General features: G+C 34.7%; 1 protein-coding gene across 1 annotated transcript; it reads left to right on the forward strand.

Moving 5' to 3' along the window:
* The first annotated feature begins 4,415 nt into the window (after window positions 1-4,415).
* On the forward strand, window positions 4,416-6,213 carry LOC133867223 (phytosulfokine receptor 2-like). The gene has a single exon (XM_062303938.1). The coding sequence runs from the start codon at window positions 4,752-4,754 to the stop codon at window positions 5,913-5,915; it is 1,164 nt and encodes a 387-aa protein (XP_062159922.1). The 5' UTR covers window positions 4,416-4,751; the 3' UTR covers window positions 5,916-6,213.
* The last annotated feature ends 12,717 nt before the right edge of the window (window positions 6,214-18,930 follow it).

Below are 18,930 nucleotides of genomic sequence, written 5' to 3' on the forward strand. Positions count from 1 at the left end.
GCAAGAGGAGGTGAATAGAAAACTCGAAATAATTTTTATATAACTCGCCTGTCTAAGTAATGGACAATTTGAGATTTATTTGGATAAGTATGCCTTATAGTGGGAACAGCAAATTACCTGAAAGTAATGAAGATGGTAAAATTCCACGACATTTATCTCTCTGTCTCTTTTCTTTGACGACCTTGTCATACGTTAAAATGTTGGCTTAGAGTAAAAGATATTGATCAAAATTTTAAATAAACAGTTTGAAATTGGTAAAACTTCTACAATTTAGATCAAAGTGAAAAAAAAAATGATTGGAATACATCTTTTATTACAAATTTCTTTACAAATTCATGTACAGTTCATATTTTATGAAAATGTATGATACATTTATATTTTAGTGATTGACATGAGAAATACTACGTGAACTGGCATGTCAATTTATAAACACAATAAATATCATATAAACTACCACATAATAATTTATATTTTAATAATAGACACGATAAATATTACCTGAAATGCAACATTAATTTCTAGCAAAAAAAAAAATTATAATAATAGTGGAATAACAGCCCAATAGTAGGGGTGTACAAGCGGATAGATATTAACCGTCTGCATTCGATATCCGTAACTATCCACACATGCGGATGCGGTTAGCAAAAATAATTATCCGCATACCCTTGTGTGTGTGTGTGTGTGTGTGTGTATATATATATATATATATATATATATATATATATATAACTTAATAAATTCACCAACATGACATTGATTCGGTGTTAGAGTTTAATACCAAAATGATGTCATTTTGGATTTGGTATAGATTATGTTTATATTGGTTTGGTTAGTTGTGCTGTTTTCTCGTGTAACACTTGAATAAAAAAACAAAAATAATGTGAAATCAATATATTTCAAAAGATTAAGAATCAAATGACAATGCATGATCTCTAGCTGAAGGTTAGAAAGCTAAGGATCTCAGTTCTCACTCTTTTTTTTCCCCCTCTTCCCTTAATGTGTGTTCCTTTAACAGTTTTTGTCCATTACAATTATGCTTTAATGCATTTCTTAAATTTTAATACCTAAAAAGATTTTCCCTGAGTTCCTTTTTGGTGTCGGCATGTATGATAGTGTCGAAATTTAGATTCAGGAAACCATTCCAATATGCTCTTACTAGCATGCTTGAAGCTCAGCATATTGTCAAATAATTAGTTTATGATCTAATATGAAAGCAAATGACTTCTTCTTCTCATGGTGGGATTTCGTTTGAGTGAAATCTGGTTACACAGGCCTCATTTAGAGATTACTTAGAAGACCACAAAGAACATCATTATCATTGTATGATTGGTGCTTCAACCACTTGCAGTTTGCCCCCACTCTCATGACATGTCATATCTGGAATATAATGAGGTCTAATGATCTTAATATCTTCTGTTTTATGCATCACTTAGATGATCAAATAGCATATTCTCACCGTAGTGATGGATGCTTTATCCAACTGCACAAAAAAAAATTGTTCTTGGTTTGTTATATGAAACATCAATCATAGAATGAATGATATCTAATGTTTCATCGTTGTAGTTATTATTTTTGTTATTAAAATTCATGTTGAAAATGATAAGTTTCTGTGCAGGAAATTAAGAAGAATGCCAACGCCGCGCTTGATGCATTATACAATGAAATACGACCTGCCATTGAAGAACATGAGAGGGACAGCCAAGACAGTGTAGCTACCAGTGTAGCAGAGAAGTACGGATAGAAGCCTGCTGCTCGAAATTTAAGGCGGAATTTGATCTTCTTTACTCGATCTTCAAAAATGTTGCCTGCGCTCCCCGAAGGCCTCACCCGGAAGCAAAACCTTTTGAAGGAGACAACGAGAGTGGAATCAGGTACTTAACAACAGATTAATGTCTGTCTATTAGGCTGCATGAAAACTACTTATCAAAAAAAATTAGGCTTCATGAAAACTGCCCAAGGGCTTGCCAAATGTTGGGGTGGTTATTAGAAGAAAACTATTTAACTTTCATTAATCATTAATACGAAAAAGCCCAAATGTTGGGGTGGTTTTTTGTGTGGTCTCTGCCTATTCAAAGCTATAATGCGTAGCGCAAATAAATTACCCCTTTCTCTCTCTCCTATTCAGCTCTTTTTCCCTTCTCAATTTCCTTGGTATTGCGCAGAAAAAATTAAAAATTAGCACTTTGCCTTGGACTAAATTTTAAGTAACTGTTTTCCTCCGTAGTGCTTCAAATTTCTTCCTTTTGGCTTTTGATGTAGTTTGAACGGGTCAGAACTCACGAACTTTAGACAATGCCGTGTGGGTCCTCCCATGGACTTTAGCTATGTAATTTACTTGCTATTTGGCAACATAAGAGCATCCTCATCAAACTCTCCAAAATTTTTTCTAAATTTAGCTTAAACAATCTACTTTTTTGATGTTATCTTTTACTTTTGAAAAACTCCATACATCAAACTCTCTAAATATTTCTCTATTTTAACTAAATATTATATTTTATTAGTTTTGAGAATAACTATTTTAACTGTCAAAATTGGTTTCCTTCATCATCTACTTTAAAATTCCCTAGCCTTCATCCAACGTCCAACGTTAATTCCCTTCAACAACCAGCCAAGCCACTGTGCTTTAATTAAATTAATTGAACCAACAATTAGCCTGGACTTTTATTGTCTTCAACAACCAGCCAAGCAACTTATTTACCAGAAAACAAGTAACAACACTTCCAGAAAAACTGGAAAACAAGTTCCAAACAGGAACAACTCAAGGCCAGAATACAAGCCTTAAAACCAAATAATCCAAGCTGCAAACTACAGCAGCAACCAACAACACCATCAACTCAAGCCAAACAATAGAAAAATCAACAAAAGAACAGGCAAACACCAAAACAACTCTACAGCAGAACAGAAACAACACAATCAGGATCAACCCTTCAGCAGAACAGAAACTACATCGGCAGGTTCCATTTTTCTGCAATCTTCTCATTTCATCTCAGACTCTACTGGCAAAACAATCCCAACCCCTTCAAAGGAATAAACGGCCACACCCATCCCATAAAAGAACACAGAATTTCCCAATTAGGCCAGAAACCGTGAAACCCAAATAGCCAAAAGACTTGATCTTTGTGAACCCATTAACGGATTCAAGCTTGCGGCGAGTGTAGACCCTAAATCAACTTTTTCAAACCCTAAATCAACTTCTTTTTTTTTTTTTTTTGCAATGAATTGAAAACCTAAATCAATTGAAAACAATTTATGAAACTCACCTTTGGGAAGGGAAATTCGGGGTCAAATTCGGTTGCTTCTCGCCTATTTCATCAGTGAAGTTAGCGTTTTTGAGTTTGGGATCTTCCTCGTCGACGGCTCTGTCACCGGTTGCATTGTCGGCATCGGCATCGAGCTCGATCTTGTCCACGTCCGTCGAAAGCCCACCTTGTAGCTTGCACGAGTTGGCCCAGTGCTTGAAAAATCAGTGGCTTGCTTCCTTTTGCTGATGGCTTGATGCAGAGGAAAGTGACAGAGATCTTGCTGAGGAAAGTGACAGAAATCTTGCAGAAAGAAGGTGAAGAAAGGCGCGAGAATGAGAAAAATATTAAAGAATAGAATAGCGTAGAGATTTTGGGCGTTAGATTTGGAGAAGGATTCTAACAAGCGGTAATTTGGTGAAACAATAGAGAGCTTGATGCAAGGGGGAGTTTGAGAAATTTCACCAAAATTTGGTGAAAAGTTTGAAATGCCAAGCTCGATGAGGATGCTTTAAGATTGATTCAAACGGTCAATTATTTAAAGCAATCATTGCCTTTTTTTTTTCTTGGGTTTCCTTTTTGCTCTTTGATTGTCGCTACAATTTGAGCAGACATGAAGGAGTCCATGATCCATCACCCTCATCTTCTAGGTTTCACTCTTTTTTTCTTATGTTAGAAAGTTTGATTGATTACGGCTGGGCGCTATTCGTAGTGCGTATTATCAAGAGTACGTTTATTTAATTAACGGTTATATGATTGTCATACAATTAGAATGATATAAAAATAAACATCAATTTTTTAATCAGCAAAATCCCTATTTTGATGTAAAAAATTGATTTTTTATTGTCACAACATCTCAGTTGTATATTAGTCTATTAAATTACATTTTTTCTTATTAAAAGAGTAAATGATGATGTGGAATTGTCAATTTTTTTATTGATTTTTTTTTTTCAATAGCAAGGACAGATTGAACGATGGATTGGGAATGCGTTGCTCATCTGACTTTAATTATTTTACTCATGCATGATTATATGTTACTCAAGAGGTAGTCTTCAATCCTTCGGAGCATTTGACACGTCAAAAGAACATATCATCATCGTCATCATCCACCATCCTTTCCCTTCAATTTTCATTGCAGCCAATCTTCAATACTCAATTCTCAATACATGATCCCTTTCAAAAAAAAATTCTCAACACATGATCAACGTCGCCTTAATTGACAAGTACGCACACGATCCCTGCCCCAAAACCCATTAGACGTTGACTTGGCCTCACTACAAGGCAAGACTTAAAGACTACCGATGACCAAAACCCATCTTCCTTGAAACCCCACTCCCACCCCACCGCTCATACCGGCTCTGATTATCCTTTCCCCACCGTTCTCAGTCGAATTCCAAACCCACATGTAACCCTCAACACACCCAAGAGGGACAACACCTTTTTCTCATCATCTAACCCCCTCTCTATTTCTCGAATTCCAATTCCTTCCTTTCTTTATTTGTCTCTTTCAATATGGAGAAATCGATCCAAGCAATAATCGTTGCCTCGGCAAGCTTCTTGTTCATGACAATTCTCTTCGCTATGTTGTTCGTCGTCTGTAAACTAAACAAGAAAAGCTGTGATAGGACCCAAGCCGGTGGGCGGGTCCAAGCCCGTGGGCGGGCCCAAGCCCGTGGGCTTGTCCAAGCCCGCGCGCTCCGCAACCCACCTAAGACCGAGCTCTCCTCCATCGCCGTCGACGATAGCGCGGCCTTCGACCCATCCCTCCGAATCTCCATGACCGAGCTCGTCCACGCCACCAAGAACTTCTCCGCCGACCTGATCGTCGGCGACGGCAGCTTCGGCCTCGTCTACAGGGCTCAGCTCTCCAACGGCTCCACCGTCGCCATCAAGAGGCTTGACCCAGGCGCTTTCCTTCGGGAGTTTCGGGCCGAGATGGAGACACTGGGCAATGTCCAACACCGGAATATCGTTAAGTTTCTCGGCTACTGCATCTCGGGCCCCGAAAGGCTCGTGGTTTACGAGTATAACGAGAAGGGTAGCCTCGACCAATGGTTGCAGGACGCGTCATCGGAGAACGATGACATGGCGTCGTTATCGCAGTGGGGCGTACGGAAACCGTTGCGTTGGGAGACGAGGATTAAGATCGTAAAGGGAGTGGCTAGTGCGCTGGCCTACTGCCATGGGTTGGAGGAGCCCATTATTCACAGGAATATAAAGGCTAGCAATGTGTTGTTGGACTCAGAGTTTGAGGCGCATATTGCGGATTTTGGGCTGGCAAGGAGCATCGACACCTCGCATTCGCACGTGTCGACACAAGTGGCGGGCACGATGGGGTACATGCCGCCGGAGTACATGGCTGGGCCCATGGCAGCGACGGTGAAGGGCGACGTATATAGTTTCGGTGTATTAATGTTGGAGATTGCGACGGGAAAGAAGCCCAATTTGCCAACGGTGATGGACGGGAAACAGGTTTCGCTGGAGGAATGGGCCATGAGAATGGTGGCCCAAAATCGGCAAATGGAAATGGTGGATGCCAATATTTGGAGGGAGGGGCTTGTAGAAGCCAATGTTAAGGAATATTTTGATATTGCTGGCCGGTGTACTGTGGAGAGTTCAAGAGACAGGCCAGTTATGGCTCAGGTTGTTGAATCATTGGATCTAATTCCAGGGTGAAATTGCATTTGTTGGATTGCTTAGTGATGGGTCGGTCTGTGATGTTGTTCAAGTTCTTTCGGGGTGGGGGGGATGAGATCTCAAAGAGGTAAGTACATAGCTTGTTGAGTAAATTAAGTAGAAAAAAAGAAAAAAGGCAAGTAGGGCTGTTATACGTAAGCCAATCCTTGAAATATTGTTGGTATCCATGGTTTAAAGCCATTGTCACATACTAGCAATGGGGCCTCTATTACTTTTCATTACATTACCAAAAAAAAAAGACCTATTATTAATGGATGTTTCTTTTTTCTATTTAAAATCAACTTAATTTGATTATTTCATTATCCTATTTCGCTTGAGAATCGATTTTTGTATGCTTTTCCAATGAAGCTCACAAATTGAGCCTACAAGATGAGTAGGCAAACTAAGACCACCTGCTATATACTACAATATTATTTCACCACTATCTCATTATGTTAACATAGTATTGTCAATTGAGAAATGATACACATATATTAAAACACATCTCCATGCAATTAAGTTTCAAATTCACTATTGAATATGTGAGATTCAATGTGGGTTCCATAAATTAAATGATAAATTTGAAAATAAGATATGTAGATGTATTTATATATATATTTTTTTTGTTTTTAACAAGGGCCATGGTAGGAATACAAAGTAACGAAGGTTTTATAACTTCATTTGTCACGAAGAGGAGCTTTAACCCGTGAAGAATATTCTTTGCTAAAGGACTACCGTTAACTGTGTTTATCCGAAAACTTAAGTTTATAGAAAATTGTGAATTTAATTATTTAATTAATATTTTAAAATTCATCTTTATGAAATATTTAATTAAAATGAAAGTAAATTGTACCGTCAATACGTAAAATCTTTAACTAAAATGAGGCGTAAATTATATATTTAGAGTTTAAACTTTAGGCCTTTGTTCTAATTTCTTGTCGAATCATCGCTTACCTCAAGTTTAAGTTAATAAAAAATGATCAATATAATTATTTGATTAATATTTTAATAATTAATTTTTAGTTTTTGGTTTTACGGTTTCACCAACATGGAATTTTTTTTTTTTTTTTTTTTTTTTTTTTTTTTTTTTTTTTTTTTTTTTTAGCACGAAAGTCTATTTAATTACAATATGAGTAGAGCATGTTAATCGTTTTGAATGGCGAGCGGGTGGTGGATGGAAATGATAGGACGGAGCAACAACCGGATTTTCATTTGATTATAGACTTAACATTTCTCATTTTCTCCATATAATATATATATATTGCTTCACGCTAATTACTGGTTCTGGTGAACGTCAACTTTGTAATTACTGGTTGCAAAATGACTCCAAAAATTTCGTGAATGTGGTTGGCCCATGTGTGGAAGTAGGTCTGTGTTCAAGCCAAATCAAGTTAAGTATCGGCTGTTTGGACTCAGCTCGATAGCATCATGTAAGTGTGAGTGAACTGGGCTAAACAGCCTTATGCAGAATATACTTTAAGACGTTTTGAAGTTTATGTATTTTCTTTTAAAAATTGTGAAAGTTCAGTCCGTTAAATGAAGTTTTTATTTTTTTATTTTTTTAATAATATGCTGCTTAACGAAACAGAGTTTTCGTGGGTCATGATCTAATTAAAACTCCATGACATGAATAATCCATACGTTTCAATTCACACATCTGATAATTGTCTTTTTTATGAGAAGGCCTACCACTAAAAATTGTCTTGAAAAAGAACAGAAAAAGAAAGTCATCATGTACGAAAAGGGTAATACTTCAGTGAAGCAAAATTTCCGGAAATTGTCCGGAAATTTTGCTTGACAATGGCATTTTCGTAATTATTTATAATTACAAAAATGCCATTGTCAAGCAAAATTTCCGGATGATTTCCGGAAATTTTACTTCTCCCTAGCACTGCTCGTACGAAAATAGGAGGTGTCGGGTGGGGTAGCTGCCTATCGCCCCTCTCTAGAAGGATAGAATAAGTGAATTTATATACCCTTTGCCCCTTCTATGGGGTGGAGCCCGTGGAGGGTCTCCATCTCACAACGTGGATAGATCATACCGTCCCCTATGCGGCGTAGCGTGTATTACAATGAGAACGGCTATGAATGATTTTTTTTATTCTTTTTTTCTTTTTAGCTTTTCATTTATGCATAAATTTTTTTAAAAAAAATTGGGCATATGTGGCATGACGACATATATCTTTAATGAGAAATGTTGAAGCTCTTTCTAATATTCTTATAGGGTTCTTTTATGTTGACATGTCACATTGTATTTTTTAATAAAAACAGGAGAGAGAAATCAAGTTGTAGGTTTTTTTTTTTTTTTTTTTTAATTATTATTAAAAATAGGGTATCATATTAGTATAAAAGGATCCCATAATGACACTAGAATAAACTCTAACATTTATCTTCTTTAATACGCATAACACATTAACGTAGAATCATAAGGGGAGGGTAGGAATATGAAAGGGTTATTACATGAAATGAAGAGAATTCTATTCCACGAATGTAGTATGAACTTGGAGGGATTACATGCATTAATGTGGTAAGAATTTCAAGAGATGGAAGCTAAATCATTATCCACCTATTGCGTCGAAGCATTTATAACAAATGCTATTTTTTTTTTTATTGTTTTGCCGACACGTGGCTAGCTAGATGTCCCCTACTGCTCTCTGATGTGCCCCACCTGCACCCCCACCGGTCGCTCCACTCCTTGATGTTCTCCTCCGTGACTTGTTCTGGTCTACCCGCACCAGCGCATGGCTTGCTCGCCCAGTTTGGGTTTTTACTTGTATTTTTGTTGTAGTTTGTTTCCTTTTTTTTTTTTTTTTTTTTTTGCTGTTTCTGGGTTATGGTCTCCTTGAATCTTGTTGTTTTATCCAGTGTGGGAGACTTTTTATTGTGAAGTTTTTGTTCAGTTCTTAGTAGTGCCCTCTCCTCTTCAACCCTTGCAAGGGGGCTTTTATTTCCATTACCTTAGCAATTCCCGCGCCTCAACTCTTGCAAAGGGGTTGTTGTTCTAGGCAGGGTGGAAAGCTCTTTCGAGGGTCATGCCCATGCCCTCCACTATTTTGGTGTTTTATCTGCTTTATACGGCCCAATCCTTAGCTTTGTTTAAGGTAAAGAGGTCCAATTTTATTTTTTATTTTTTAATTTTTTTGGAGTAAAAAACTCACCCATTTCATGACTGGTATTTCAAGTTTTTTGCGCAATTTTTTTAGTTTGAGTTTATTGTTGAGGAGTCCAACTCTTTTGATCTTCATTGTAACCTTGCTTCATTGATGAATGAATGTTGTATTTTTAAAAAAAAAAAAATTAAAAAAAGTTTTCATTGTTCAATGATCATGAATACAGGACAATCTTATTGGAAAAATAAACCAAACTTTATATTGAGTTAAAGTTTAATATGTTCGCAGGTTGGGTTACAAGAGTAGTGGCAGTTTCAACTTTCGACTTTTAAAGCACTAGCAACAGTTTCTTTAGATCTTATTCTCTTCTTTATAGAACTAGCAGCAGCTTCTCTAAATCTCATTATCTTCCTTAAATGTAAGGAAAACTCCTAAAAAACCATTTGAATCAGATTCCATTGTTTTTCCTTAAACTAAAAAAAACAACGGAACCAAAAGTTGTACCCTACATCTAGCAAAGCAAAAGTGCTTCTCTTAGCATTATTTTAATAGAAAAACTTTCTCTTCCTATTTCATTCATCTATCATTTATTTTAATATAATTGAAGTTATTGTGAAATGTATTTAAATAGGGAAGCAAAAAGTGGTTTAGTTCTTTAAATTGAGAATTTTTTTTTAAAGGAAACTGTTGTTAGTGCTCTTACAGTGAAAGCACACGCACTACAAAAAAAAATGAATTACTGACGGTTTTTTTTTAGACGATTTCTAAAACCGTCTAGAATTAAGTTGTTAGAGTCGGTTTTTTTAAAATCGTCAGTAAAAAATTTAATATGGACGGTTTGATAAACCGTCCATAAAATTCCATATGGTTTTATTCAAATCGTTTGTAAGTTTATAGACGGTTTGGACCAAACCGTTCAGAAATTTACATTTCCTTTTATGGACGATTTGGGAAAAACCATCTATAAATGTTATAGACGGTTTGGTCCCAAATCGTCTGTAATTTTTTCATTTAAAGTAGAAATATTCCACTCAATATTTGTACGCCTGCCTCTTTATTCTTTCTCCCTTCCTTTATTTTTATTTTTTTTTTGACCGAAACACCAAGAGAGAGGGAGATCATAGAGAGACCGAGAGAGAGAGAGAGATTCACCGACGGGATCTAGACGGAACAATGAGATTTGGACGGAACGACAGGATCGGAATGACGGGAACGGGACAATGAGAGAGAGTGCTGGAGATGAAGTGCCGGATTTGTCAGACCCACACCAGTGTGCGTGGGTTTCCGGCCGGATTTGGCGAGGTTGTCGGGGTTTCCAACCAAAACCCATGCTCGGGCTCTCTTTCTGGCCGAATACAGAGAGTGATCCGGTATTCTAGTCGGTTCTCTCTTCCTCTCTCTTTCTCTATTGTCGGCCGGTGTACTTGGGTTGGCATGGGTTGACAGATTTCCGACCGAATCTCTTACTCTCTCTTCCTCTGTCACCGGCTAGTGTATATTGTTGTAGATCTGCTCTATTTGATGTTGTTCTCAACAGTCTTTGTTTATTGCATGTGATAGTGTAGATCTGCTGTTGTTTTGAATGTTGTGTGTAAATCTGCTTTGTTTCTTTTAATTTGGTTTCAGAATGATCTTTTAGCAGATTATTTGCGCATATCAATCTGCTCTGGAAGAAGAACATTATTCAAAGAGTAGACAGTGATTAGAGGCTTGTGCTTGTGATGGATTCACCTGAACGTGGTCGAAATTATGCGATCATGAAACCAACATGAAACAGAGCAATTCTATAATTAAATTTTATAGAATTAATTATTAATTCTTGACTAAAATGAAAATAATATCATTATATTATTAATGAAAATAATATATATATATATATATATATATATATATATATATATATATATATATATAAATTAATTATTAATTTTAGACAGTTTGGGTAAAACCGTTTAGAATTCCGGATGTTGTGGCCCAAACCGTTCAGAAGTCGAATTTTCGATAAAAAATTTTGAACGATTTTATCTCAGACAGTTTTTTTACCATTTCTAGACGGTTTGAAACCATCAAAAAATGACATTTTTTTGTAGTGTCGCTCAAAGAAACTTTCGTTTCAAGCTTTGATATGAAAAGTTGAAAACTATTATTATCAAATTAGACAACGATGATATAAATTATAACCAAGGCTTTCTGGTCCTTCATCTATCCTTGAAAGTTTGAGTTTGTTTACCAAAATATATCAATAATAAATAACTACTCGTAATAGGACGAATCCTTGTAGGATAAGACTATAGAGAGGGTGTCGAACCTCAAGGACTGCAGGGGTATTGCTATCAAGTTTTTCAAGATTAAAAATAACTTAATTAAAAAGATATTTGATTTTTGTTTTCTTAAAATAAATACATAAAAGTAAAAGACATAAATTTAAAGATAGTAGAGATGAGATAAAGAATAGAGGATTGATTTCACCACTCACCGCATAACAATGGTCAATCATAAATTAACAAGGGAAATTCATACTATGCATGATATAGGGCTCGTTTCACTCGAGTAGTCAAGAAATTACCTCTAAAGAATAAGTATAATCCATCTTCGGTTGGCTCGGACCGTCCACCTAACCACTAAGATGTGGTACGACCCGTCTTCACTAGACATGGACTAGCTACATCTTTAATAGGATACACATAATCAATAGAATAGTATAACCCATCTTCGGTTGGCACAAACTGTCTACCTAAATTACACTAAACTATGGTGTAGTACAATCCGTCTTCCCTAGGCATTGTCTATTTAATCCTCTTGATTATATATCAATTAAAACCATTGTATAACAATCATTCACATAATCATAGAAAATATGAAGGATTGAGTTCAATCAATATAAAAGACTTTCTAAGACAAGATAAGAAATTCATAATGATTGAATATAAACATTAAAATCAATTCTCACAGTTATACAACCATCATGCATAGAGAAAATCCCAAATTAAAATACAATTAAACCATCGTTACTTGGAAAGGGCTACATCAACACCCTATTAGGAATTTAGCCGCTCATGACGCTGCTGCAATGGCCTCCTGCCATGATTACTTCTCTTCAACTCTTCAAGCCTTCAAGAAGTTTTTCTCTGAATATGCTCTAGGTAGCAGTGTGTCTTTCTTTAATGTTTAGAGGCCTATTTATAGAGATTAGGAGAGGCCTAGAAGCTCTTGGAATTCCAGAAAAATCGTCTCTTGAGTCTCCTTGTCCAAGTAGGAGATTGAAACTTCAATCCAAGTAGGAAAAAGATTCCAAATTCGTCCAGGATTGCGGTCTTTTATTGCGGGACGATTTTGGCATAGTAAACTTCCGAATTTGGGAAAATCTATTTCTGACATATTTGTTTAATTTTTTATTAGCTTTCCAACGCCACCAATTTTATTGCAATCTGATATCTGAGTCAAAAGTTATGATCAAAATACTGAGATATATGCAGAATCCAAATTTGAACCCAATCCGATTTTGACTCTTAGTAGAGAAATTCTGATTTAATCCTTCACTTTATTTCATTAAACTTAACCACATCATATAGGTCTTCTATTATGATTGGTTAAGCTTACCAATATCTTCTAGACTTTATTTCATTAAACTTAACCACATCATATAGGTCTTCTATTATGATTGGTTAAGCTTACCAATATCTTCTAGGTCTTCTCAAAGTATGCTTTAAGCCCAAAATCAATGGAATTAACTATGTCTTTGTTTAAAATCTGAAAACAGTAAAATAACACAAAATCAAACAAATAACAATGCTAAAGAATTAACATATATAAGTTAAGGGGCTTAAATGTGCAACATTCAACGCTTATCAGGGCTATTTACCTAGACATGGGTGGCGGCCAAAGTAGGGCTATAATAGAGTTGAGCAGAGTTAGATATGGAATGTTCAAATTTAATTTGTTTAATTTTGTTTCAAACATTAGTTGAGTTAAAGTTTATCACCGAGTTACATAATCTGTTTAAATTTGGTTTATTTATTTTTCAAACGAACTCGACCTTATTTACGAGTTGCTCATGTAACATATTCATGCCTTATATAAAGTAAATCTAGTTATTATTATTATTATTATTTTGATCCTTGTATACCTTGACCAAGAAAAAACAAAACAAAAAAACAAATACACTTCTTTGAAAAATTATGGCTTTTGATGTGACTTGAAAACAAAAACCAGAATCTTCACGTATCAAGCGCTACCATTTGAACCACAACCATTTTTCAACTTACCAGAAATAAATAAATTAATTAATAAATTAAACTATCAATCAATTTTTTGGTGGGAAATTGAACTTTTCTTTTCAACCTTATTAATGTTTGCAGAAGTATTGTGTTAGGAACATCGAGCTGGGCTGGGCCATAGTCTGCCGACAACCCCGTTGAGTCACGGCCATGGGCTGCCAAAACCACCCTAAGAAGCAAGCACGCAAATGAGATAGGCAGCGACCGTCAACACTCAACTATATATATCAATTTCTTTTCAACCTTATTAATGTTTGCAGAAGTATTGTGTTAGGAACATCGAGCTGGGCTGGGCCATAGTCTGCCGACAACCCCGTTGAGTCACGGCCATGGGCTGCCAAAACCACCCTAAGAAACAAGCACGCAAATGAGATAGGCAGCGACCGTCAACACTCAACTATATATATATATATATATATATATATCTGTGTGCGCTGAGAGAAGTAATTAGAATAAGAGGACCAAATAAAGTCTTTAACGAAAAAGAAAAGAAACTTAAATAGTCACAACAAAAATGGTTCCAAAATTAATTTGTCTATTTTTTTTTTCCTTCCATTTTTTAACATAAGCATTCAACTCTTCAACGTGTGAGATTAGAAAATCCCACTTATCAATAGTTGGCATCAAACCTTGATTAAAAAGTACGAATATAATAACCAAAAAAAAAAAAAAAAGAAGAAGGAAGGAACGAATATTCATAGCAAAGAAGAAAATAAAATAAAAGAGAGTTAAATACAAAACCACAGATTCTCAAAATGAACTCCCACCCTTGTCTGAAGAAGGGTAAGTAAGCCAAATCAATTTTTTTAGACAATCTTATACGCTATTAAAAATGACGAAGTTATTCCATCGTAATCAGAAATTCCATGAGGGCCTTTCTTTTGATTTTCGTATCCTCGCAAGGCTCATCCTCAAAAGCTATCATCAGCATTGTAATGTTTGGTCTCATGTATTAGAACCTGTTTCAGAAAAGTGGGTTCGGCCACCCCCTACTTGGTAGAAGATAAACTTTGATATTGCTATTTGTGACTCCTTCTCATGTCAGGCTGCTATCTGTTGTAATCATACAGGTAATTTAATCAAGATGGTCACCCAAATTCAGTCCAATTGTACTCCTAATAAAGGCGAGGCATTAGCTGCACAGCTCGCCATTTCTCTAGCTTCCTCCCTTAGACTCAACCACTTTATCCTTGAAGGTGATTTCCAAGTCGTTATCCTTGCTCTCCAGTAGCCCACCATTGTCTAGGATTGGCGTATCACTGACATCATTCATAACATTTCAGACAATATTCCTCCTGATTCTATATGGTCAGTATGAAAAATTCATAGAAGTACAAACTTCGGTGCTCACCATGTGGCACATTGGGTCGCAGTTAGATTTATTTCTAGCAGCATTCCCAGGTCATCCCTGTTCCATTCTCCTTCTAGTTCTCTTGTCAGTGATTCTATTTCCGTTCGGAATGTGGCTCCAGTTAGCAATGTTCTTCTTGATTTAGCTTAATCTAGTTGTAATTCTCTGCCAGTGTTTTAAGCATTGGTGGTGGTGGCTTGTTTGTTCTCTTTGACTCGTATCTATATAAAAAAATAAAAAATAAAAAAAATGATGAAGTTATAGCATATTTAGCAATAATTGCTATTTTTGTTACTTGAAACAAACATTATTTATTATTATTATTATTATTTTATTTTGGCTACTACCTTTTCAATACAAATTGAAAGATAAGAATATAAAGCGGAATAATAAAATATACACATAAAAAATTACGTGGTTCGGTTTATGACCTATATTTACAGGATAAATCCCAAAGGATTATATTTTGTTTTTATTTCTTTGAGTGATGTTTATATATAGTATAACAAGTTCATATTTATTGAAAAATTAGATACTACAAATAGACTTCAATTATAAGTAGATAAATGTGACTAAGTCATAGACTTCAACCGTAGATGATACAGTCTTCAACTGTAATTAGATTATAGTCTTCAACTGTGATTAGATCTCAGTCTTCAACTGTGAGTATGCGATAGTTAACTTTAGATTTTTGATCTCAAGATATACTCTAACACAAACTCCAACAGAGAATATGTATTCCATCTACTTTCTTTAAATATTAATTTTTAGAGAAATGTTAGAGCTCATTCTAGTGTTCTTATTGGAGTCTTTCTATGCTGACATGACACTCTATTTTTTATTTTTTAATAAAAACAGGAGAGAGAAATTATGCTGTATTTTTTATTTATTTATTAAAATTAAAATAAGATGCCATATCAGTATAGAAGAATCACAGAATGACACTAGAATGAGCTCTAGCAATTTTTTTTTTTTAAGGTTCTTTTTTATTGTTCTTTCTCTACTCTTCCTCTCTCTCTCTCTCTCTCCCTTCGTTTTTCCTTTTCGTTCTTTTTCTGTTTTTCGTTTTCTAAAACAGTCCCAACCCATTTTGTTTTTCTATTAATCATTCTTTGTTTTTCTTTTAAAATCAGGTTTGAATTCTTGCGCTTCTAGTGCTATTTTCAAGCTCAAATATCTGTTCCGATTGACAAAGAATCTGAGCGTTTAGGGAGAGAGAGAGAGAGAATAGTCTGAGAGAGAGAGAGAAGGCTAGTGAGAAAAATGAACAAAAAAAATATCATACAAGACAATATTAAACACAACAGTAAATTGGGATGCGACTGTGAATAAATATAACAGTAAATAGGTCTTGGTGTTATAGTCAACGCCCAAAGACTATCATTGCACCTGATATTGTAGAAGCCACGACGGCTTTGCCGGCTGCAAATTTCTTCAAAGAATTGGGGATTGCAGAGCGTGATTTTGGAAGGTGATGCCTTCCAAGTAGTGCAAGTGTTGAGTAAAGATGAAAGAAATTATAGCTGGTATGACCACATAATTGAGGATACTAGAGAGGCATTGAATTGCTTGCACAAATGATATGTCAACCATGTAAAGCGACAACTTAATGAAGTTGCCCACAGTCTTACAAATGAAGTTTTATCCATGCTGGAAGATCAGATTTTTATAGATTAAGTCCCGTTGTGCTTGATATATTTTTCTTATAAAAGGTTTGCTAAGTTCAATTAAAAAAAAAAAAATGGAACTTTTGCTTATAAGCATTTTGCAGGATATTGGAGATTGAGCAAGGAAACCCGGAATAGAAATTCCCTAATATTAGGGGAATTTTAATTGTTTTTTGAGTTAATTGTTTGTATCAAATTATACTTAAGTCTATCTTCATTTTTTGAGGTAAGTCCAATCATAAAATAGAAAAAAGAAGGGAAATAACGGAAAAAGGACTCAATGTTCCAAAGATCTCCATGCATATCTCAGCCATTAGCCAGAATTGATTGAGAAAGCGACTATTCTGCAGGTTTCCTCCATTGAAAACACCATGCATTTTTTTATTGTCCACCAGTCATTCATCATCATTGCTTATAATTTAGAGTTGATAGGATAATTGACTATTTCTTGGTATCAGAAAATGACAGATACAACTGGCGTCATCTGATTGAACATGATTAATAAACGAGACAAATTCAAATCAAAGTGGCTTAATTCACAATTGATTCATATAACTCATATAAATTTAGTTGGGGGTATGGATAATTAGATATCAATTATTAAATTGATTGTCATGAATTAAGTTGTAAATTTATATAATTGATATCATTTATAATTATAACATGTTAATTAACGCATGCTAAACATTTGAGTCAATTTAACTCATTTATATGAAACATATCAAAACAGGTTAGAATGAGTTTTGTTCGAGTCAATTCAGTACGATCTATTTATTAAACGAGTTATGTGGATTGTGTCGAAATTCAAGAGTTTGACTCATTTAATTAAATAAGTTATGTTTGAATTAATTTATATAGTCGTACACCGACTACATAATTTGAATTGCCAACCCTAGCCTTAAGAGCCTTCTGTTCCTTTTTTTTTTCTTTTTTTTCTTTTTTTTCTTTTTTTTTTTTGTAATTATAGATTTCTTTCATTAATGTTTTGGGTCGTGGGTCTATTATCTCTCTTAAATATATACGTATTAGAATGGAAATAAAAGCAAAGGGAGACCCATCATTCTATCATCTTTCTTCGGGCGGAAAAAGTAAAAAGAAAGCCATCTTTTTCTTAGTTTTGAACTACTCTCACCAACCATGGCCTCTCCAATTGACTGCAATGAATCATGCACAAGCATTTGTGATGGAAATTAAACACACATAGCTGTAATCTACAAGTCCTACCGACGTGGGAAAAAAGAAAGAAGAAAGAGATCTGCCTTATTTGTTAATTTTTTTATTGAGTGTTTCTTTTTTCTCTCTTTTTTTTTTTTTTTTTTTTTTTTTTCTGAAAAGTGTTTTAATATAACATAAGAATAAAAAGTAGTTTTACGTATTTAAAATTGTTTTGTATTTTAGGTTGTTTGTTTATACTTTTATTTTATTTTTTTAAAGAAGGAGTAAGCAAAGTTAGTGTTATATCTTGCTTAACTCAGAGAGAGAGAGAGAGAGAGACGTTATATTTTGACCGATATGTAATAGCCACATGTACTCTAAAGCCAAATGCCCCCTATTTTGTTTTAATTTGTTTTTTATTTTTCTTTTCTTTCTTTTGACTTTTTGATTTAGGTTGTCCAAAACTGAAGTTTCTTTTTCTTTTCTTTCTTTAATATTTTGTAACGCATATTCTTCTAATAAATACTTCAAAAAAATAAAAATAAATAAGAAGATCATATAGGGACATAAATTTCTTACATACAATGCCATAGATGTTGCGGAGAATGTCTTCCAACCATAATAAATCTATGCTATGGGTGAAAGCTTATTGAGCTAGCCCGGCCATGAGCTGTTGAATTGGCTTTCCTCTTAACATGTACAACAATATATGATCGCAATAAGCACAATTCTTGTTTGAAACTCTCTATAAATTGACCAAACCTACTCAAATTGGGTCTCTCATAATTGATTTCTTGAATAATTTGCAAAGCTTCTCATTCTAAATTGAAGTTTCAACTCTATAAACTTGAACAAAATACAAAAATACATAGAATTTGAAAATAAAAGCTTATGTGGTATTAAATATTAATGTAGTGAAAATAATGGTTTAAGTAGCATTATGACCTAATAAGTTAATCTTTTAACCTCCCACCTTCTCGATTTTCTCTCACAAAGTCAAATTTAGTAAATTTGTGATAGTTTAGCTAACTTTCTTAAATATATTTTACTAGACTTACGTAAATATCCTGGAAACGATTTTTGGGTCTGCCCAATGGTTCCCAGGATATCCTTGTAGCCCAGAATACACAAAACAGAAATGGCGTCACTGATGGGCTACTTTGGTCTATTGGCCTGACGTATTTTCATATATATATATATATATATAGTCTGATTTTCGCTGTTTGGATAAAAAAAAAGCACGTGGGCTGCTTAAGCCTAGAGGATTGAGGTTCCCTTTGTAGCTGTTCTAGAAAACAGAAAAAGCCCTGTTCAAAAAAAAAAAAAAAAAAAAAAGAAAACAGAAAAAGCCAATGGCGTAACCAGAATTAATTAATTAATTAATTTTTAATTAATGTTACATATCTTTCAAAATTATTATTTAATCAAAATTTAATATAGATAATCTCAAGTTCA

The sequence above is a fragment of the Alnus glutinosa genome, chromosome 4 (assembly GCF_958979055.1).
Source record: "Alnus glutinosa chromosome 4, dhAlnGlut1.1, whole genome shotgun sequence".
In the NCBI taxonomy this organism is placed as follows: domain Eukaryota; kingdom Viridiplantae; phylum Streptophyta; class Magnoliopsida; order Fagales; family Betulaceae; genus Alnus; species Alnus glutinosa.